The sequence below is a fragment of the Solanum lycopersicum genome, chromosome 12, assembly GCF_036512215.1.
Source record: "Solanum lycopersicum chromosome 12, SLM_r2.1".
In the NCBI taxonomy this organism is placed as follows: Eukaryota; Viridiplantae; Streptophyta; class Magnoliopsida; order Solanales; family Solanaceae; genus Solanum; species Solanum lycopersicum.
This window is the reverse complement of record NC_090811.1, coordinates 61104718-61128854: the sequence shown is the minus strand read 5'-3', so window position 1 is coordinate 61128854 and position 24137 is coordinate 61104718. Positions and strand designations below refer to the sequence as shown.

Below are 24137 nucleotides of genomic sequence, written 5' to 3'. Positions count from 1 at the left end.
GGAGCATGGGAAGTCTAGCTCACTTACAGGTTTCCAGACGCCCATTGACTAGAGAGGTTCAGACTCTGGCTAATGACTTTATGAGGCTAGAAGTAAATGAGAAGGGAGGATTTTTGGCCTATGTGGAGGCAAGATCTTCCTTTCTTGACAACATTAAAAGAAAGCAGTTTACTGATGAGAAACTGATCCGGATCTGAGATAAGGTGTTGCGAGGAGAGGCTAAAGAAGCAAAAATCGATGAGGAAGGTGTTGTTGAGGATTAAGGGAAGGGTATGTGTACCCCGCGTCGATGATTTGATTCACACTATTCTTACAGAGGCTCATAGTTCAAGGTATTCTATACATCCTAGTGCAACCAAGATGTACCGTGACCTAAAGCAACATTTTTGGTGGAGTAGGATGAAGCGTGACATTGTTGATTTTGTTGATCAATGCCCGAATTGTCAGCAGGTAAAGTATGAACACCAGAGGCCTGGAGGGACACTTCAGAGAATGCCCATTCCTGAATGGAAGTGGGAGAGAATTGCAATGGACTTCGTGGTTGGTCTTCCAAAGACAATGGGTAAGTATGACTCAATTTGGTTAATTGTTGATAGATTAACTAAGTCTACTCATTTCATTCCGGTTAAGGTGACTTACAATGCAGAGAAGTTAGCCAGGCTCTATATCTCAGAAGTCGTTCGGTTGCATGGAGTTTCACTTTCCATCATATCAGATAGAGGTACGCAGTTTACTTCTAAGTTTTGGAGAACATTGCATGCCGAGTTAGGTACTAGGTTGGATCTTAGTACTGCATTTCACCCTCAGACCAATGGTCAGTCTGAGCGAACGATTCAGGTTTTGGAGGATATGCTTCGTGCATATGTGATAGAGTTTGGTGGCCATTGGGATAACTTTTTACCCTTAGCAGAATTCTCATACAACAATAGCTATCACTTAAGTATTGATATGGCTCCATTTGAGGCACTGTATGGGAGAATATGTAGGTCTCCCATTGGGTGGTTTGATGCATTTGAGGTTAGACCTTGGGGTACTAACCTTCTGAGGGAATCGTTAGATAAAGTGAAATGCATTCAAGAAAAGCTTTTAGCGGCTCAAAGTAGACAGAAAGAATATGCAGATCGAAAGGTTAGAGACTTGGAGTTTATGGAGGGTGAGCAAGTCTTGCTGAAAGTGTCGCCCATGAAAGGGGTGATGCGGTTCAGTAAGCGAGGTAAGCTTAGTCCGAGGTACATTGGTCCATTTGATGTTCTGAAGCGCGTGGGGGAGGTAGCTTATTAATTAGCCTTACCCCCAGGACTGTTAGGAGTGCACCCCGTATTTCATGTGTCTATGTTGAAAAGATACCATGGGGATAGAAACTACTTCATTCGTTGGGATTCAGTTCTTCTTGATGAGAATTTGTCTTATGAGGAGGAGCCTGTTGCCATTTTAGATAGAGAAGTCCGCAAGTTGAGATCAAGAGAGATTGCATCCATCAAAGTTCAATGGAAGAATCGACCAGTTGAAGAGTCCACTTGGGAGAAAGAGGCCGATATGCAAGAAAGATACCCACACCTGTTTACAGATTCAGGTACTCCTTTTCGTCCTTGTTTTTCTTCTTGTGATCGTTCGGGGACGAACGATGGGTAAATTGGTATCTATTGTAATGACTTGTTTAGTCGTTTTGAGCAGTAGAGTTTATTTCTAGTAATAACTGTCCAAGTCGACGGATCCCACGACGGACCATCGAGGGTGTCTCGTTCGAAAACACTTAGACTCTGAAAAAAATTAGGTACTGAGAACAACTCTCTGAACTTCGCAACGGAAGAGCAGGACGGACCGCCACAGGCTCTTCAATGAATTGAGTCTCTGAACTTTGTGACGGAAGCAGCAGGACGCACCGTCGCAGGCACGACGGGCCGTCACAGGCTGCGTAACTCTGACTGGGTCGGATTTCTGTTAAATGTTTTAAGGGGCGTTTTGGACTATTCCTGCTTATAATTATAAAGTTAGTGGTTTAATGTTAATAATTCAATTACTTGGGGGTTAAAAGACAACCTTGGAATAAATAGTGGGTTACTTTTACCATCTTTTATACTTAGTTATATGGTAATTAGGATAAAAGAAAAAAAGAGTTTGAATAAGGAAAAATAGAAAGAACAGAAAGAAGAGGGGAGAACGAACGAACGAGAGAGGGAAGAACGAAGAGAAAGCAAGGGCATTGGGGAAGTAGATTTCTTGATCACGATTCTTCGGTGGAGGTAGGTTATGGTTTATGCTATTTCATAGTAAACTCTTAATAGCGAATGATATGTATTGGTAATATTGTAAAGTCTTCTATATGCTTAATTGTATGCTTGCATGATGTGATTATGTAATTGTAATGGGTTGGAAAGATGAGGTTGTGAAGCTTAAACCTAAAACCCTCTCTGTTAATGATGATGCCTTGGTATAAAAGAAGGCTTGATGAACTAAAAGAATTAGGTTAATGGATCGGGTGTCACGTTCCGACACCAGGATAGTAGTAATGGATCGGGTGTCACGTTCTGACACCAGGATAGTATAGTGGATCGGGTGTCACGTTCCGATACCAGGATAGTATAGTGGATCGGGTGTCACGTTCCGACACCAGGATAGTATAGTGGATCGGGTGTCACGTTCCGAAACCAGGATAGTATAGTGGATCGGGTGTCACGTTCCGACACCAGGATAGTAGTAGTGGATCGGGTGTCATGTTCCGACACCAGGATAGTAGTGGAGGATCGGAGTGTCACGTTCCGACACCAGGATAGTAAAAAGAATGAATCTTGAATTATGTTAATATGCTCAAATTAAAGAACCTATTTCCCAAACGAGTATAGTGTGGAGGCGTGAGTCCTCATAGATGCGCTTGAGTTGTGGCCAATGGTTATGGTACTTGTTGTTGTTATCTGTTGAGTATGGTAGTCGATTTTATGTTATTATCTGATATATATTGCTTTCTATTTTGAGTTGGCCGATGATAGCTACTCAGTACTTGTGTCTTGTACTGACCCCTACTTGTATGTTTCTTTCTTTGTTATTTGTGGAGTGCAGCAAACATACCGTCGACTTCAACTCAACCGCAACTCTAGCCAGATCTCAACATAATCAGACTTTAGGGTGAGCTATTGTTCCTAGCTCGGACTGGATTCTTTCCTTCGCGTCTTGATGTCTTGAAGTTTGGACATGGACCATCTCTTTTACTTATTTTAGCTTCTTAGATACTCTTAGATTTAGTAATTTGAGGATAGATGTTCTTGTGATGATGACTTCCAGATTTTGGGGATAATAATAAGTTTTGAATTTTAGAAGTTATTAATTGATTTTGTTGATGAGTTTTAAGTCTTCCGCATTATTTTCTGTTTATTATGGTTGAAATGTTGGGGTTTAGATTGGTTGGTTCGCTCACATAGGAGGGCAAGTGTGGGTGCCACTCACAACTCGTTTTGAGTCATGACATTATTAGTTTATCACACTTATTTATTTTCAAATTTATTAATTAGAACCAATATAAAAGTAAAAGTAATTATATATTTTTTAAATAATAAATTTTTATATTAAAGTAAACATTTTTAGTAAGTATAATGAATAGAAAAAATATTAAGAATTAAATTAAAGTAATAGTAAAATAGAGTAATGAGTGATATCACAATAACTCATCAAAAAAAAGTGAAGTAATAAAAAAAATGAGTTAATGGTAATAATAATAACTAAAAATATTTCTAGAACTATTTAGTTTTCTTGTTATCATTCTTGATAGATTTTTGTTTGCGTGAAGCTATATTTTTACCTTTGATCATCATTCACTTCATATATGGAAAGATGATTCTAGAATTATTCATTTTTCTTGCTATTTTTCTTTGCAGATTTTTGTTAGAATAAAATTACATTTAATTCTTGTTCGTCTTAAATGTAAGTACATCATCCTATTCATTTTTATTTGTAGAATTACTTTTTAACATCTTTTTGTTTATTTTAGTTAAATATATATTATTAATTTTATCACACTTATTGATTTTTAAGCATATTAATTAGAATCAAAATAAAGGTGAAAATAATTAATTGATAAATGTATTTTTTATATTAAAATAGATATTTTTGATAAGCATAATGAATATAAAAAATATTAAGAATTAAATTGAAGTAAACAGTAATATAGAGTAATGAATAGACATTATAATGACTCACAAAAAAAAATGTAAAGTACTAACAAAATAAGTTAATAGTAATATTTTTTTTTGGTTAAAAAGAAATTAATAGTAATAACAATAACTAATGATGTTTCTAGAACTATTTAAATTTTTTTGCATATTATCATTCTAGTAGATTTTTGTTGGCGTAAACATATATTTTTAACCTTGATCATTATTCCCTTCATATCATGCATCATACATATATATAAAAAAGAGAACCCAAGGCTCACCTACGTAGCGCCAATACAAGCCAGAATCCCTTTTAATTTGCTTATTCTCAAAACTATAGCCCCTCAAAGTTGTCCGCATAATTCATTTAGACACCTCAACTAAGACTTGTACCAATTGAACACCTTTACCCTCCCAAATTTGAATCATTTAAACATTTTTTTGACAATAAGCTAAAAGTATAATGTGTGTGAAATACACTCGCGATGACATGGCAATTTGACGAATTAAATACTGACATTTGGTATTTTAGAGTCCAAAAAATTTAATATAAAATATATTATAAAGTAAAAAAAAAAAAAATTATTTTTATGTTAAAAATTTTAAAAAAAATCATATAAATCCTATAGCTTACCTACCCTTCTATTCCATGGAGTCCAAAACACTTCTCCTTCTACAGTGCCCCAGCCCCCACGACAACCCTCTCTGTAAATATTCTATTATTTTTTAATCTTCTTAGTTCATCTGCATCATAGAGTTCAAGCAAAAGGATTAAGATTTATTGCTATTTTTGATGAGTTACGGAAGAGTTGGCCATAGGTAAAAAATAAAATAAAATTTAACTTGTCTTCCTCGTTTCATTTTTGACGAAAAGATGAACTTCGTCAGAAAATTAATCAGTTTTCGATGAATAGTGAATTTCTTTTTGAGTTCCAGAGGTGATTATATTTTTCGATTGAAGAACACCCTACAAAAATGTGAGCAAAATAAAAAATAAATAGAAAAGTCCTTTAACAAAATTCGCACAAATCTCCATCAGTTTAACACCAAAATACTACATTAACAACAAAGAAAAAAATTTCAAATTTCAAGCTCTCTAATGATGGTGGCTGCCATGGCGGCAATGAAGGTACCACCAATCCTCTCCTAGTACGATGGTAATAGAAAAACAAAAAACAAAAAAATTGATGGAGGTAGAAGGCAATGGAGAAACAAAAAACAATGATGGAGATAGAAGTGAAGTATCCGGAGAAAAAATGAGGAAAAAGATGGATGTATAATGGCGGCAATGACTAGTGTGGTGGAGGAAGTGATGGGTAAAGAGGGAGGAAGAAGAAGAACAGTTTTTTCCTAAAAAAGGCCTGCCTAAAGGCCTCTCACGCGCCTCTTTGGGGTGAAACACAAACAGTGTGCCAGGTAAGCAAAAAATGTTCAGATGGTTCAAATTGGGAGGGTAAAGGTGTTCAATAGATAAAAATCTTAGTTGAAGTGTCTAAGTGAATTATGAGGACAATTTTAAGGGGCTGTAGATGACTTAAGCCTAATGGTAATAATAATAACTAAAAATATTTCTAGAACTATTTAGTTTTCTTGTTATCATTCTTGATAGATTTTTGTTTGCGTGAAGCTATATTTTTACCTTTGATCATCATTCACTTCATATATAGAAAGATGATTCTAGAATTATTCATTTTTCTTGCTATTTTTCTTTGCAGATTTTTGTTAGAATAAAATTACATCTAATTCTTGTTCGTCTTAAATGTAAGTACATCATCCTATTCATTTTTATTTGTAGAATTACTTTTTAACATCTTTTTCTTTATTTTAGTTAAATATATATTATTAATTTTATCACACTTATTGATTTTTAAGCATATTAATTAGAGTCAAAATAAAGGTGAAAATAATTAATTGATAAATGTATTTTTCATATTAAAATAGATATTTTTGATAAGCATAATGAATATAAAAAATATTAAGAATTAAATTGAAGTAAATAGTAATATAGAGTAATGAATAGACATTACAATGACTCACAAAAAAAAATGTAAAGTACTAACAAAATAAGTTAATAGTAATAATTTTTTTGGTTAAAAAGAAATTAATAGTAATAACAATAACTAAAGATGTTTCTAGAACTATTTAAATTTTCTTGCATATTATCATTCTAGTAGATTTTTGTTGGCGTAAACATATATTTTTAACCTTGATCATTATTCCCTTCATATCATGCATCATACATATATATAAAAAAGAGAACTCAAGGCTCACCTATGTAGCGCCAATACAAGCCAGAATCCCTTTTAATTTGCTTATTCTCAAAACTAATCTCCCTTTCCATGAAAAATTTTGACTTTTATGAAAAAATGCGATTTTAATGAAGAATTGCGATTTTATCAAACATTACAACTTTTATGAAAAATTATGACTTTAATGAAGTGTTGCGACTTTGTGAAAGTTGTGAACTTTCCGAAGGATTGCAACTTTTCCAAATAGTTATAACATTTTTGATAAGACACAATAAACATTTGTTGACACTACCCTCTATTTATAAATAAAAGGATTGTCTCTCATTTTAAAAAATAAAATAAAATATGAACATCTTCTTCTTCTACTTCTATACAATTAAAAGTTCGTACGCTTTTCTCCTGTTGAACGGCTCGCTGACACCATTGCATATGTTACAAATCATAATAACTATTTTATCGTCATTAATTTATACTTATATTATTTATAATAAATGATAAGATATTGCAATTTTCCATTTTTCCTTATATTCTTAATGTTTATTACTACATTATCTTATATGTAATATAATACAGTGTTTTAATTTTAATAATCTCAAATTCCATGATATTAAATATAATTTTATTAATATAAAAATATGTTTCTAAATGCAATTACATTTTTGTCATCGACCTTTCTAGTATTTCACTCGAAAAATAAAGTGAAACCTAAATTTAACATTTTACTTGCAAAAAGCTCGAGTTTATAATGGCGATGGCGAAAATAGGAGTATTGGTGATATGCCCAATGCTATCTTACCTAGAAGAAGAGCTCGACAAGCGTTTCAATCTGTTCAGATTGTGGGAAGCTCCTTCTAAGTCTGAGTTTTTGACTCAGAACAGTGACTCAATCCGAGCTGTTGTGGGTAGCGCATCTTTTGGTGCTGACTCAGAGCTCATTGATGCATTACCAAACTTGGAAATTGTATCATCTTTTTGTGTGGGTTTGGATAAGATTGATTTGGTTAAGTGTAAAGAGAGAGGGATTAGAGTTACTAATACTCCTGATGTGCTCACTGATGATGTAGCTGATGCAGCTATTGGACTGATATTAGCAACTTTGAGGAGAATTTGTGTTGCTGATGGGTTTGTTAGAAGCGGGTTATGGAAAAATGGCGATTTCGAGTTGACATCGAAGGTTCGTTGTTATTATTCTATGCTTTTCGTACTTCCTTTAAATATATTTGAAGAGAAATCCACAATTTTTGATCATCCTGATTAGGAATAATAAAACTCAGAAAATGTTTACATTTCAATCCAAAAGTACGTCTATACAACTCAACATATTCACATTTTTGCATTTGTGGCAAATTGTTTGTCTAGTAAATGTATTTGACTCTCGAAAATCGAACATTGATGATGCTTCTAGGATAGTGATTTTTTTGTAGCTCCTTTGGGAATATTATCAAATGGATTGCTAAAGCCCTAAAGGGAGACTCAGAGTGTGTTGAGCACTTCACCGTCTTAATGTATTCATCAAGGCACTAAGAGATACTTTTCCGTGCTAATTAGTATCTTTTGAAGAGGTGGTACTAAACTATTAATATTTACACTTTATCATAATATAATTTCAATCTTTGATCCTAATATTGTTCTGGAATAAGACTCTCTTCTAGTGGCGAACATGCTGAAAGAAACGAGCTCTGAGAATTGCAAATTAAGAGCTATCATAGACGACATTATAAAGGTTTTATCTCAAGCAGAAGTGGAGGTCTTAACACTGTTTTAGAGAAGCTAATCAAGTAGCAGATAGCTTAGCTAAATATGCAACTACTCTTTGAGATGCGACATATATGACTAGGTTTCAAGCTCTACCTAGGGATGCTAGGGGCCTTGCCAAGTAGATAGGTGGCAAAAGCCTATTATAAGGATCAAGCATGATAATACAATTTTCTTTCTGAACGAAGTAGTAATTATACTCATCGGTGTGGATTTTTGGTTTTTGTATCACACAGCTTTTTGGGAGTCAGGCCAAACCCCCCTCCATTATCCCATTCTGCAGTAACACACCCCAGAGCATACTGGGAAACTTTATTTAGAAAACGAGTAGTAGGTACTTATAGGCGTTCCTTAGCAGAATGCCTGTTGAGTCTTGAAATAGTATGGATATATCGTCTCAAGGCCTCAAAGTATGTAAAACAGTAAACATAGTGAGTATGTAAAACAGTAAACATAGTGAACTTACGTTAGACCTGGATCTTTCTTTTTTCATAACAAAAATTCAAATGCTGAATTCTTCTATTGTTTGGTCTTTTGTTTTCATTTTTAACAAATGATGACTGCGCCTTGTTTCAGTTCAGCGGTAAATCAGTTGGCATAATTGGATTGGGCAGAATTGGTTCAGCAATAGCAAAGAGAGCTGAAGCTTTTGGATGCCCCATTAGCTACCACTCCAGATCCAAGAAACCAAACATCAACTACAAATTCTACTCTACTGTGGTCGATTTGGCTGCAAACTCTGAAATCCTTGTTGTTGCATGCGCTTTGACTGAAGAAACTCGAAACATAGTCAATCGCATAGTGCTTGATGCATTAGGTCCAAAGGGCATCATAATCAACATAGGACGAGGTGCACATGTAGATGAATCTGAACTTGTAGCTGCACTGATTGAAGGTCGTATTGGTGGAGCTGGTCTTGATGTTTATCAGAGAGAACCAGAGGTTCCTGAACAATTGTTCGGACTTGAGAATGTTGTTCTATTGTCCCATGTTGCAAGTGATACAGTAGAAACTTGCACAGCCATGGCAGACCTTGTTATTGCAAACTTGGAAGCTCATTTTCTTCACAAACCATTGTTGACTCCTGTGCTCTGAACATGTTCATTCATCAGTGCTTGCTGGGCAATCAGCAACAATTCTTTGAACTCATTGAACATTTCCAATATTCTGGAATTGTAATCTTTTTTCTTTGATGATGAAATCAAATTGTGCATTTAACTATTCAAAACCAAAACCTTGAAGAATGAGTTTTATTCTGCTATCTTCCAAGAACTTATTTAGTGTTGTAAATTAATAGTAAGTGGAACACTACAAACTAAGATATTATAGACGAGATATAGAAAGGGGAAATAATTTTTCGTCTTTCAAAGGCGAATATAGGATGAGAAATCACTCTAAAGAGGTCACAAATACTACTCAAATTAATACATACATTGTAACCTATAAAAGTTTCATGTAGAGGTAAATCGAATAAGTATTGAGAAGAGATAATTAGATAGAAGGTTAATAGGTAGTAGTTATAATGTTGCTCTTGTAACTACTTAAATGTCAAGTTATGCAATTATTTGTCGTAGTCACTGTCCTATTATTAGTGGTATTATTTTTGTTACTATCTACTATTTCTTTTTTACTTCTATTGCTTCTTCGAACTGCTTTGAACTATTTTTCCCTTGAAACAATTTCTCTACCTCTAAATAGAAGTAAGTGTTTTACCCTTTTCAAATTTCACTCTGTTAAATAATAATTGTTGAATATGTTATTATAATATTAATATAATACAATAGGTAACAAGCTGTAAAGTCCTAGACATAGTGACCACCTCTAGTATAGACATGGCCTACAGAGCTTATGATTGACTATGGAATATATGCAATGAGATTCTAAAATGGCAAATTCAACACTCCCTTTTCACCAAATCTGAGACTTAATTAAGGCAAACCTAGAAAGTGTCATTCTCATGATCAAAGGCATCATAATCCTCTTGATAAGTAAAGTGAGTGAACATAATTAAATTTAATCTACTCATGGATATATACATAACTAAAAGTTAAAACATTCTCTTTTGAAAACATACAAATGACCAGATCTTGCTTTTAAAAACAAGAGGAATGACTTAACAGCACGATGCACTAAATCTCCTGCTATTATTCGAAAGGGCCTATAATATCTTGTCAAGGAGAAGAGGCTCCTTTGAAAATGAGAAAATTTAGAGTCTCTAAAGTGAAATAGATAAATGTTCCTTTAGTATGAGTAAAGAAACACCCAAAGTTTGATCCCACCACACATTGCCATCCACCTCCATACTTCTTGTCAAATTCCTAATAAAAAAAAAATAGTAATTCAGTTGATCGACTATCTAAACTTTCATCAATCGTACCAAAAGCTTAAAAGTTAACAAACTTTGGTATGAAAAAATGTAGAGAAAGGGTGAGACCTTCTTGATGTGAGCAGCAATAGATTTGCAGTCTAAAACATCATACAGATCAAGAGCTTGAGAAGCGTATGACATAGCTTGGATCTGCATCTTTACAGGCATGTCTGTGTCTTCAATCAGTGCTTTGCCTTCTAACATACTGTGAATTGAGAAGAAGATGAAGATGTTAGTGTGAAAGGAAATTAAAGAAGCTCTCTGCACTTTACTTTTTTCTTTTTGGCTCTTTCCCAAAGAGTGACTATATAGAAATTGCTCAATCTCTTTCTGAGTGCAAGTTTTTAAATGCATCCAAATGACACGGTCGTTAAAAAATAATGATTTAGTTTGACTTGATACAAAATTTTAAGAAAAATAAATAAATTTTTTTAATTTTATCGTTTTAAATTAAAGTTATGTCAAATGTATTAAAATAACTTTTAATTTTGCGATTTTAAATATGTCACATGGAGAATTAAAGTTAAAGTCTTGCCGAAAAAAAGAAAAAAGTCATTCTTTTTCAAATAAATTTTTTTCTAAAAGAAAGAAGTATATAAGTTTGTATTTAAACTTATTTAAAATTGAATAAATAGATGTAACACACGTTCTGGGATATCGTAAACTTGTTTAAGTCTTATGTGATGTTTAAGGTATATTATATCATGTATAGATTTAAATATATATTTATATTTATTCGAAATTGAAAGACATAAAAAACACATTTATATATTATTTTTAAAAAATCATGAGACTTTAAATTTAAATATGAGAGAAAATAAAAAGTTATTCAAAATCAAAAGACATATGTATATATTATTTAATAAAAAAATCACGAGGCTTTAAATTTAAAAAGGAGAAAAATAAAAATTTTAAATATTGGATATAGGACTAATGAGATAAGATTGTACAAAAATAGTATAGATACCAAATGATAATACGATAAAGTTTGGCTGCAAATTTAAGTTTCTGTGTTACCATATCCGGTACTAGTTTTATATATAGTAAATTATGATAATCACTCCCTTTAATTATAATTGTGTATTATATTAAAAAGTTGTATAAAAATATTTATTTAATTTAAAAAATTAAAAGATAATTTATTTTTTTATTGTCTATATTATTTCTGCTATTAAATATTATTTATTATCTAATATATCTTTAAAGTACTAAATTTAATAACTTCAAAAAATAATATAGTAACATCACTCCTATTATTTATCATTTCATAAGAAATATATCAAATTAATAATAAATAACTATTATTAAATTCAAAAATTTGAATTCTAATGAATTATTAATACTTATGGCAGTGGAATATATATACTGCAACAAAAACACATTGTAAAATTAATCGAAATATACACAAATCGATCGAAAGAACGTTATGATAAAAATAAATAATTTATTTCCAAATATAAAGGAGACATTGTGAAACGAGACATGTGGTGGGTGGCACATGAGTCCAAGTTGAGTGTTCTGTTCCTCCTCACTTTAAGGACATCTTTTTTAACATTATTATTGTTATTATTTTCATCATACGTCATATCCAATTCGATAACGATGTTTAGATAAACTTTTTGAGGCCTCAAATTATCCATTTATTGATTTTCTAGTTTTTTTTCCTAAAAGAAAAAAAGAGTTTTTACTTTTATATTTATTATTTCTTTGACTTGGTATTATTTATAATATTGATAAGTAAGTAATTCACACACATTAATTATGATATTTGTGCCAATAGACGTTTACAACTTTATTTTCAGAGAGGAGAAAGAAGACCTTACGTCAAAGAATAATTTTCTTGAATTCGCTATTGATTACTCTATTAAAAATATTTATCCTACAAGCGTAATAATTATTAATATTTTTATTATAATTATTGACATTTTTAATAACAATTTTAAATTTACTATCGTTATATGTGATATTTGTATCGACAGGTTGCTTACAACTTCATGCTCAGAGTAAGGAGAAAAAAAACATATCGATGGCTCATAGCTCTCTTATGATATCGATCGTTCAGGCTACATTAGGAGAAATTATTTCCTTTTTTTAGCGTAACAATGTTATAATCATTTAATAATTATATGTGTCAATAGGAAAAACTGATAATATTTATAAGTACCGACAAAATATATTAATATTATAATATTTAGCATTTTTTTTAAAAAAAAAAGTGATTAAAAAGACAATCAAATCCATACTGAAAAGGTCAACTAATTATATCGTTGATAACTTAGGAAGAAAAAAAAAACAATTTATTACTACGCCCTATGATTATTTAGCATCTTCTTTTTTAAAAAAAATAATCAAAAAAGGCAAGTGAATTCATACCGAAAAGGTCAACTAATTATATCATCGATAACTTAGAAAGAAAGAAAAAAATACAATTTATTACGCCCATTTATGGTGCATAAATGTAAATCCATGTATTAACTCCAATATATATAGATATATTATACTTAGATATACGACTCCGTGCTAGCACGGGTCAAATATTCGTTTGTCTTATATTAATTAATTATTTTTATTTTGCACGATACTGAATATAAATAAGAAAATAATTTTACTAATTCAATCTTTAAAAAACTGTGAGAATTTTACAAACATATGTGACACTTTCAAAAGGAATTAACGGCAATTGTAATATAGAACTTTTTAAATAATATTGTTGATTTAGTAAGATGATCAACTAATATGGACGAAGGTCATAAAACTTGAAAAAGTTAGCCAAATTTTTATATGATTAAAAAAGATTTTAAGTTTTTAGCACTTTTTATATAATTTTAAAAATAATAGATATTATTCTCTTTGTTTCAATTTACGTGACATATCAAAAATATCAAAAATTAATCATTTTTTATGTGTCTTTTAAATATTTAACATAATTTTCAGATCATATGTGTAACTTCTACTGCCCCAATTTATATAGCACTGATAGTACAATATTTGTTACTGAGAAAGTTTTAACAGTTGGACCAAATTGCCCTTAACCTTTTCTTAATATGGCAAAAAACAGTCATGTTGAAAGTTGAAAAACTGCATCTTCTATATAAGAGAAAAAAGAAATATATATATAATATAATATAAAATAATACTTCTTCGTCTTATATTTATCATTTACTTTCTTTTTAAATATTTTTAAAAAGAAATTATAAATAAAAAATCAATTTTATTAATTTATTGGTGAAGATGTTATAAACTTATTCACACTTTAAAAAAAACACTAATCATAAACTTATATATATATATATATATATATATATATATATATATATATATATATATATATATACACTTTAAAGAATTAAAAGATCAAATATACACATAAATTATTTCACTCGATTGAATAATTTCATATGTGAATTATTAAGAGTCCGAGTTTTCTATTTAAATTATGATCCAAAAATTAACGAAATATATCCAAATATAAGGCCTAATATTTGTCTAGAAGTTCTTATATTCATGAAATATTTATCCACGCGATATATATAACATTTTTATTTATTGACATATTATGTTTTAAATATATTTTTAATTGACTTTTTAAAATTTCTAAACTTTCCCCTTTCAAGTCAAATATATCGATGTCACGGCATAGACGAGACTACAACTAAAAAAGTGGAGAAGAAGATGGTAGATGTCACTGTTAGAATAATGATAATTTCTTTGGATTTGGGTGAACTAGCGGACCGATCACTAAGTGGGAATGCTCCCTCCAGCATGAGCTGGAAGCCCGGGGTCAAAGCACGTTCGTTGTTGCCTATATAGCTTTCAATTAAATTATATGGTGATTATTTTAATCTTTAACCTTAACTTTTAATCTAATACTAATTTAGTTGGAATTTCACAATAAAAAAAATTCAATATAAAGCTTCATTTAACAAAATTTTTAGACAAAAGAGTGTACACACATTATCAAAAATTAATAAAGGTGTATGTCGACAACTATCGAGATATAATTCACGCGAAAAACTAACATTCCTCATAATTTAAATAACTTAAATGTGTAGTTTATCCTTTTATTTAACCCTACTATAAATCATAATATGTCTTGATTCTTTTTCTTTCCTCGAAAGAAGGAAATCAAAGCATTGAAAATAATGGGTGTGTTTGGTATGGAGGAAATTGTTTTCCATGGAAAATGTTTTTCTAGAAAATGTATTCCTGGAAAACAAGTGAATTTTTGACTTATTTTCTCATGTTTGGTTGGTGAGTAGAAAATATTTTTTGGAAATGATTTTTAGTGTTTGATTTATGAATGAAAAATGTTTTTGAGAGACATCTTTTAATTTTACTAGAGTAAAAAATAATTTATGACATGAAAATATTTTTCAAAATCAAAATTATTATCTTTTTGTGGGGTGGTGGGGGGTGGGGGAGGGGGGAGGGGGAGGGGAGGGGATAGGAGTGAAAAAATAAAAAATTGAAGTTGATAGTATTTTTAAAAAACAAAATTAATTTTTTGGGGAATTGGGGTGGCTGGGGACTGGTAGGGGGGCTGGCGTGGAGGGGGGAGGGGTAGGAGTTTAAAAATAAAAATTTGAAGTTGAAAATATTTTTAAAAAGCAAAATTATTTTTTTAGGGAGGGGTTGGGGTTAGGGGGGGCTGGCCGGTGGGGGGAGGGTCAAGGATCAGGTGAAAAAATAAATTTTTGAAATTGAAAATATTTATTTAAATTGATGTTTTTCCAAAAAAAAAATATAATTTGAAATTGGAGGAGAGTTATGGAAAATGTTTTCCTTAATTTTTTAAGGGAAGTCATTTTTCCTTAATTTTGAGGAAAATGAGTTGATTTGAAAAACATTTTCCAAAACTTTTATCCCAACCAAACATGGGAAAATTGGAAAATATTTTCGAGAAAATGTTTTCCTTCATACCAAACACACTCAATATGTCGAGAATCAATGAACTAGAATAGGAGAATATTTTTAATAGGATATTTTAGCAATATTTTGTACTTAATTGTATGAATAATTATGGAGTTCGGAGCTTAAAGGGTATAAAATATTAACAAAAATTTTAAAACGGTACATAAAATTTTATATTAATCAAAACGGTAAAATCGCTGGAACAACAGCGATTTACTCCACCGGAAAAAGTACAATCGTTGCTACTGCAGCGATTTTACAAAATGTGATTTTTTTTAAAAAAAAATAAATCAAATCGCTACCTAGGCAACGATTTTCATTTTTTTTAAAAAAAAATTCTTTTAATTTTTTTTATTATTTGAATTTAGAATTATATTTGAACTTAAACATCATTTAAATTTAAATTCAATATAATATTTTTTTTAGAAAGAAAATATTTTTGTTACCTTACTTATTCTTAATTTTTTTAAAATAAGCTATATATTTGAATTTCAAAAAAATATTTGAAAATCAATTAAATTTGTTTTTCCTACGATTTTCTTATAAAAATGAATTTTTTTTGAAGAAAATAGCTGCTTAGGAAGCGATTTTCATTTTTTTTAAAAAAATTATTTTTTAAAATTACTGCCTAGGTAACGATTAATTTTTTTTTATAAAATCACTGCCTAGGCATCAATTTCCATATTTTAATTTATTTTTTTTAAATCGCTGCCTAGGCAGCGATTTCCATATTTTAAAAAATAATAATTGAAAATCGATGCCTAGGGCAGCGATTTTCTAAAACCAATTTTTTTTTATAAAAAATTGAAAATCGCTGCCTAGGTAGCGATTTGAATTTTTTTAAAAAAAAAATCACATTTTGCAAAATTGCTACAGTGCAGCGATTTTGTTTTTTCCGGTGTAGTAAATCGCTGTTGTTCCAGCGATTTTGTCTTTTAATTAATATAAAATTTTATATATCGTTTTAGAATTTTTATTAATATTTTATACCCTTTAAGCTCCGAACTCAATAATTATGTGATATAGATAAATATCTTAGTTTGAATTTAATTGGTAACAAATTACTTGAATTATCTCGTTAGTTAAATGTTATAATTTATAAAATGATCTTTTAAAAGCTTTCAATATTTATGTATCACGTCAATTTAATATCCATAAGACATGTTAAGAACGAATTAAAGAGTGTAATTGTGCATTCTCAAAATTAAAATATCAATTGTAAATTGAAATTAAATTGAAACATCTTTATATTTTCAAAGGGTAACAAGATTCAAGGACCTTCTCTTGTATATTTTTAGTAACTAAATTCAATAAGCTTACCTCTTTTCCATCTCTATTCATCTCAAATGATTGTTATTGACTAATATTTTAGTATACGTGATATTAAATAAATCATATTTTAAGATCCATTGAACAAAACAAAGAAAAAGTATAAATATCATTTATTTGGAAACCAGAAAGTGAAATAAAATTGATGTTGACTTGAGATCATGTGGTCCATTTAGACCCTAATAATCTTATTTATTTCTTGAACTTGCAACTTGCAACTTGCAAGCAAAGAAAATGATACAAGGCATGAATGGGTTTGATTTGAGAGCTCAAGCAAAGATTGAATGATGACAAGATTAGGGAAGGCATGAATTTGACATGTTGGGGCCAAATAAATTGCATCACTAAATATTTGATTGAAAAGTCAAAAATACATTTTATGTTTAACTCGACTTCGAAAAAAATTATGTATATAATTAACATTGCACTCATAAAGAGCATATGAGTGCATTTGTATCGTTGATACAAGCTATAGGAATAATCATTGAGTTCGAAACTTAAAGGGTATAAAATATTAACAAAAATTCTAAAACGGTATATAAAATTTTAATAAAATCAAAACGGTAAAACCGTTGCAGATGCAGCGACTTACATCACCTAAAAAAGCAAAATCGCTGCTTTTTTTTTAATAAAAAAATGAAATCGCTGCCTAAGCAGCGATTTCAAAATTTTGTTTCTTACAAATCGCTGCCTTGGCAGCGATTTCATGCCAAGGCAGCGATTTATAATTTTTTTTTTTTATAAAACGCTGCCCATGCAGCGACTTAATGATTTTTTTTTCTTTTATAAAATAAATTGTCTCCTGCAGCATACTTATGAACCACTTTATGAAAAAAGAAATTCCTTCATAAAGTCGCTGCCTGGGCAGCATTTCATAAAATAAAAAAAAGTTGTTTTTCATAAAGTCGCTGCCTGTGCAGCGTTTTATAAAAAACAAATTGTTTTTCATAAAGTCGCTGCCTGGGCAGCGATATACATTATTTTTTTCAAAAAAAAATATAATTAAAAAAAAATGAAATCGCTGCCAAGACAGCGATCTCTAAGAAACAAAATTTTGAAATCGCTGCCTAAGCAGCGATTTCATTTTTTATTAAAAAAAATAACTTTTGCAAAATCTCTGCCTCAGCAGCGATTTTGCTTTTTCAGGTGAGATAAGTCGCTGCCGTTTTGATTTTATTAAAATTTTATATACCGTTTTAGATGCTAAAAAATTTAACAATGTTGAGAGTGGGATTTGAACCCACGCCCTTTCGGACCAGAACCTTAATCTGGCGCCTTAGACCAACTCGGCCATCTCAACATCTGTGGTCTTCTCTGCCACATTTTTATAAATATTAAGTTTTCAATTGGAACAAATTCATTAGAGTGATATTTTATTGACATAAACTTAATACAATAATTTTCTTTATTACTGCACTAAATTTGATTTTTTCTCTGTTGTTGTTTCATATATTACACCATAGTACATAAATTGCATCAACTTATTGTCAAATCTTGATATGCAGGCTGAATATAGCATTCCCCATTTACAATGATTTCAGTCATTATTAACTGCCTAAAAAGTTTCTCATATTTTATGCAAATGCATGTGCCCATAAGCAGCACTGCTAGAAAGAGCAATTGGAAAGTAATACACACAGTAAAGCTGTCTATGCTCAGATTGATGATTATCCCACACACTACTACTTGGCATATGAACCCTCAAAGTCGGTATCATTGCATCCAAGGGTATGATTTAGTGATTAATAACAGACGGATCCATCACACACCAAAAATTCCAGACTAGTGCGAAAAGAGTTGACACTACTCATCAACAAGAATTAGAAAGCACAAGATCACGAGTTCCTGAAAGTTGAAGGAATGCAGAGCTATATACATCCTGTCATCGGTATAGAAACTTTTACACGAATATTAGAGGATTGTTCAACATTTTCATGAACTAGTGATGAAAGTAGAAGGAATAATGAAGCTCTATTATGTGTGAGTTTGAAAACAAAACTCTTCTAACTAGCAGCCTCAAAATCGCCAAAGTGTTTATCATCCAACTAAACATATGTGAATCGAATCACCTAAAGTCAAAATCTGTTGCAACAAGTTCAGAAAGACACTAGTTATACAGAACTTAAGGATTATATGCACAGATGTTATCAAACCCCATATATTGCCCTTCCTTGATCATTCTAATTGTGTCTGCTATGCCAACACCACCTGTAACCAATACGTGTAGTAAACAAGATCAAAACAGTGACAACAACTAGTGCGGGAATGAATCATAGGTAATTGATAGAGACAGTTTCGAATAGCTCAATATATGTAATGGAAATGAAAAGAGAAGGAACTTGCCTAATGAGAGTGCGCTAACAAAGATTGTGAAGGCCAAAATAAAGATGATCACAGATGCTCTACCAACTATGCTAATTATTTTTCGTACGACATGTTGTCCTACCAAGGCAGCAACAGTAGCCACAGCAACAAAATACAGGGCTGCAAGATAGTGATAAAATAGAGTGGTTAAGAAAAGAAAAGAAAAAACACCAAGACTTCAAGTTTTGTCTTCCAATGAGGAGCTCGATATATAATTGCTCAACTCTCAACAATAAAAACCAATAAAGATTTTCAAGTTTTCCTTACCATATGGTACTGGAAACCGTCCTATCAGGTAATATTGTATTACGGACATGGAGGACGAGAATATCATCACAAAGGTAGCAGTTGCACTAGAAACCTGCATTTACAAATTTCTCAATAGCTTCAGTCGTAATATTTGTTCTCCCTGACATATTAAGTTTTCGAGCAAAACTCAAATGCTAAATAAGAAAGTTATGTTACTTAAACAAGAGCTATCAGGAGAAACGAAAGACGAACCTGAGGAGGAATCCCTAGTTCTAGAAACAACGGACCTAAAATGAATCCTCCACCAAGACCTAGAAGCCCACCAACAATACCAGCCAAAATGCCACAGCAACAGTAAAGAATCAATTGATGGACTTTCCAGGTTATTACTGCTTCCCCACTTGACATGACCACCCTCGTTCCCTTATACAAGAAAACTGCTTCATATGCAGAAGCTCCTACAGCAACAGGGACCTGAAAATTAGAAAAAGAAATATTCTTAAATAAGAAGTAGCTAATACCTCCTACATGACAGAAAGCAGCAGCTCGAGTCGGTGTAGTAATAACCATAACAAGGGAAGGTGATAATAATGATCTTCTCATTGAATCATTTTCTCATCAGATACTGTCCTCAATAACACATTTGGCACCTCTAAGCAGTAAATACTGTTTTTGCAAATTTTCCTCATGACTTTCACAGTCGACTATCTATTGAATAGGAAAAAGGAAGAGAGATATGCATCTATAAAATCTCATTCAGTATGTTTAGCTACAGAAATAGTATAATGTCAGATATAACACGCGCTAAGCTACACAAATCAATATCATAAGAGTGGAAACTTGCGAAAAAATTAGAATAACCTTGCTGATAATAAGGTTTAGATGGTTATGCAGAAAAAAAACAGAGACAGTTTCTTTTACATCTCAAGCAATAAGTACCTGTAAGACGTTTAAAATCCAATATGTCGTTGAACAAGTTGATGTATAAGTCTGTACCCAAAAAACGCTAGCTTCTGGTTAGAAAGTTAATACTGTAGGAATATGCAGAAGGTGGTACTGAAAATGTGAAGGCATTTCAAACAGGCAAGAAATTTAAAGCATAAACCTTGAAGATGTGCAATACAAGGAGAATGATCCACACAGCAATAAGTACGGTGAAATCCTTCCAATACACGTTGTCAACAATTGAGACCTGGAGAAGCTCCAGAAGTCAGCATTAGAGTATAGCATTTACCAAAAGGTATTTCAATGCTCAAAATAACATGAGGTAATACATGTAAATGAAAATTGAACATTGGCCATGTAGGTAGTCCAGTAAATTGATAGTGACAAATAGAAAGTAGTCGAGCGAATAGAGCCACGGGGTTATAAATCACCTCTGGTGTCTTGTACCCTTCATTTCTAACTCTTGGACCTCCGGGTAGGAGTTTGTAAGCAGCAACTTCAGCACCAGCATCTGTTGCAGTTTCACAATGCCACATTATTACTAACTGGTCAGATATCTCTGTTGATACTTACATGATAAGAGTAGAGAATTTAAGCAACTCACTATTAGATGTCAAGCGTCTGGAGACCTCCTGGACGTAAAAGAAGCATGAGTGAACAATTTATTAGAAAAACACATTTCTAATGCACATTACAATCATGAAGAAGGTCCAAGAGACTAACCTTTTTTATTATGGTTTCTTTTTTCCATGTCTCAACACCCTTGAAGAATGACCTAGTTGATGTAACTGCAAGTCCCTTAACCAATCAGAAAAACTACTATCGACTATATGACTAGAACCACAGCTGAATCATCATTACCTATGAAAAGAATGATCAATAAGACTGTAACCATCCACTCAGCAAAAAGAATATTAAGAACAACTCCAATACTGATCCCTAGCAACAGCATTGGTTGTAAAAGAAGTGCTAGATCATAATCAATGATGGGCAGGTCAAGTATTGGATGCCTAAGCTTGAGGTTGTAATAGACAGTTGCCCCTGCTGCACCAGTTATCATACCTGGCAAGGAAAATAGAATGCTCAAAAAGCGTGTGGACCAAAACATGATGGTAAATTTTCTTCAGTATCACATAGTTCCAAAAGATTTTTCCCATTTTTTCGCCATTTTAGACCCCTTCTCTACAGAGACACAACTAAGCCTCGTGCCAGCTTGAGTGAGACGAGAAGTATTAGCACAAGAAACCATCTAGCATAAACTTGGAAGTTGGGAGTTATATCATAAGAGAACTCCCTCAACTTTAGAAAAATCACACTTGAATCACAAATAAGCATACAAACAAGATAAGCAGGATTATTATAAATATTTGTTTCTTACATTTTGATATTGCAGTTGATGTTTTTGGATCAAACCCAATGATCAAAGTCAGCATGGGAACAAAGATACCACCTCCCCCAACACCTCCTACACTCCCAAAAGCAGCAGCAAAGAATCCAATCACAGAACCAACGATCACTCTCCACCCAAATTCCAATTCCTGAAATACATAACACACTTGATTAAGCACATCCACCACAAGGCACAAACGGCTACGCTTTCAAGTCGTCAATCAAACCGCACAATCCTTACAAAAACATTGATGTTGAAGTGTACTTACAGGCCAAAAATGTTGGTAATGCAATTTAGCCTTATGAAGCAAAATCTTGAATATCTTAAAAAAGTAGCTTGATTCAAAGTCATCATTTGTTCCTCCATTTGCAACAATTTCCTCAGCACAAACAAAAAGGGCAAAAGCTAAAACAATAACCCCAACTACATATCCTGTCAAAGTCTTCCCAATTTTAGCCATCAATTGGTATATCCCCACTCTATTTTTGCTCCAAATAACCAATACCCTTCTTAAGACAATCAAAATTAAAACTTTGACCAAGTCAGTATCATCTAAAAGCAAGTTGAAAACAAGAAATGATAGATCATTACACTTACCCAACTAACTATTATAAAGCTGCAATCTTTTTAAACAATATATATTATATATAAGCATCAACTCCTCCAACCTGATATAGAGTACATTGACTAAGTAAGAAACTTCTAAAAGTGTTTTCTTGAAGCAAAAAATCAAGATCCTTGTAAATATTTAAATGGCAACAACTGATTGGACTATATATTATACACTAGAAGAAGCAACTTATACAATCAATGTTTTGTCATATCATACAAATACATTTGACAAAGTCAAAAAACCTGTAAATGAAGTTAAAACTTGAGGCAAGAAATCAAGATTATTGTACCTACCCCAAGTAAAATGTGTAAAGGCAACAACTTTTGGTGTAAATATGAAAAGGAAGCAAGCAACTTTACAGCAATATTTAAAAACTGAGGCTGATTAGACATGTTTAAAGCTACCCTTTTCAAAGCTCTTTAATGGTGTATTTTTTTATTTTGACGTTTTATTTATTTACTCCTCCTCTAACAATTGTCGTACACTATATTATTTTGAGATTCTTAATTATATATTTATTTGCTTTATACTTAGTTTTTAATTTATTTATTATTAATTGTCCTAATATTCTTATTATATTTTTCAAAACAATATTATATTTAACAAGTGATACAGTAAATTTATTATATTTTCAAAACAATATTATATTTAAGAAGTGATACAATAAAATTATCTCCTATTTTTAATTTGTTTTTAAATATCTCCTATTTATATTTTTCAATGCTAATTAAATAACTAATCAGTGACATCTTTATTTTTATTTTTCCTTTTCTTAAATGGTGTTATCATAAAGTTATATTATAATTGATCCATCAATTAATTTTATTAAGCAATTCATATATATATATATATACACTTTAATTTGTTTTTAAATATCTCCTATTTATATTTTTCAATGCTAAATTAAATGACTAACCAGTGACATCTTTAATTTTTTTTTCCTTTTCTTAAATGGTGTCATCATAAAGTTATATTATAATTGATCCATCAATTAATTTTATTAAGCAATTCATATATATATATATATATATATATATATATATATATATATATAATTTCTTCAATATAATGTAGAATTTATGAAAAGTTATTGAGTTTGTTTAAATTTTTATTCAACTCTGTCTTGCTTATTTGATTTGATGAACGATTGTAATTTAATTAAAATTTAAGATAACTAATTTTAGAATTAACAATGAGAAGTGTATAAATTGATTCTATCTTTTGGATGTAATTATGATAACAATCGCGAAATAATTTATTTTAAAATAAAATACTTAAAAAAACAAATATGCCTCAAATCCTTTTTATTATATCATTTTCATATTTTTTTTTATACTTGTAAAGTGTTCTTTTCATAAGCAAACAATTTTTAATATCATTTTCACATTTTTTATACTTGTAATGTGTTCTTTTCATAAGCAAACAATTTTAAAAATTGTGTTCACATCAAACAATTCTTCAGAGTACCGATAATAATTAAAATTGTGTTCACATTAAACAATTTCTCAGAGTACCGACAATAATTAAAATTGTGTTCACATCAAACAATTCCTCAGAGTACTAGCAATAATTAAAATTGTGTTCACATCAAACAATTCCTCAGAGTATCGACAATAACACTTGTGAACATGTGATTTTGAAGCGTAGAATTCGTAACACCGAGTCGTTATTTCTCTAAGATATAAAATTTGATTTATAAATTTATATTTTATAGAAAAGATATTTATCATTTTAAATAGTATAGAAAAAAGATTCATATTTAATGTAAAGAGATTGTTCGTCCAATATAAATAAATTATATGAAAGAATAGTTAGTTAA

At 31.1% G+C, this 24137-nt stretch overlaps 3 protein-coding genes and 1 non-coding gene across 10 annotated transcripts; 1 reads left to right on the top strand and 3 right to left on the bottom strand.

The window, feature by feature from the left end:
- Positions 1 to 7063: 7063 nt before the first annotated feature.
- On the top strand, positions 7064 to 9410 carry LOC138340578 (hydroxyphenylpyruvate reductase-like). The gene is made up of 2 exons (XM_069292452.1): positions 7064 to 7568; positions 8726 to 9410. Exons 1-2 carry the CDS (start codon positions 7140 to 7142, stop codon positions 9242 to 9244), a joined length of 948 nt encoding a protein of 315 aa, XP_069148553.1. The 5' UTR covers positions 7064 to 7139; the 3' UTR covers positions 9245 to 9410.
- Positions 9411 to 10156: 746 nt separating this feature from the next.
- On the bottom strand, positions 10157 to 10868 carry LOC101244463 (uncharacterized). Its single transcript, XM_004252298.5, has 2 exons — positions 10584 to 10868; positions 10157 to 10467 (listed from the first exon to the last, which is right to left on the bottom strand). The coding sequence occupies exons 1-2, from the start codon at positions 10719 to 10721 to the stop codon at positions 10321 to 10323; spliced, it is 285 nt and encodes a 94-aa protein (XP_004252346.1). The 5' UTR covers positions 10722 to 10868; the 3' UTR covers positions 10157 to 10320.
- Positions 10869 to 17976: 7108 nt separating this feature from the next.
- Positions 17977 to 18057, bottom strand: TRNAL-AAG (transfer RNA leucine (anticodon AAG)). Its single transcript has one exon. It is a non-coding gene; the product is annotated as a tRNA-Leu (tRNA).
- A 542-nt stretch (positions 18058 to 18599) lies between these two features.
- LOC101268364 (sulfite exporter TauE/SafE family protein 3) lies at positions 18600 to 22796 on the bottom strand. 7 transcript variants are annotated; one of them, XM_010315980.4, is made up of 14 exons: positions 22612 to 22734; positions 22303 to 22373; positions 21974 to 22214; positions 21694 to 21853; positions 21177 to 21377; positions 21039 to 21103; positions 20920 to 20947; positions 20747 to 20826; positions 20476 to 20562; positions 20310 to 20360; positions 19623 to 19844; positions 19389 to 19482; positions 19101 to 19241; positions 18600 to 18965 (listed from the first exon to the last, which is right to left on the bottom strand). In XM_010315980.4, exons 3-14 carry the CDS (start codon positions 22163 to 22165, stop codon positions 18880 to 18882), a joined length of 1407 nt encoding a protein of 468 aa, XP_010314282.2. In that variant the 5' UTR covers positions 22166 to 22214; positions 22303 to 22373; positions 22612 to 22734; the 3' UTR covers positions 18600 to 18879. The 7 variants fall into 7 exon arrangements, with proteins under 7 accessions (XP_010314282.2, XP_010314284.2, XP_069148399.1 ...); XM_010315982.4 differs by having other exon boundaries at positions 21974 to 22211; positions 22612 to 22733; XM_069292298.1 differs by having other exon boundaries at positions 22561 to 22623.
- Between the last annotated feature and the right edge of the window lie 1341 nt (positions 22797 to 24137).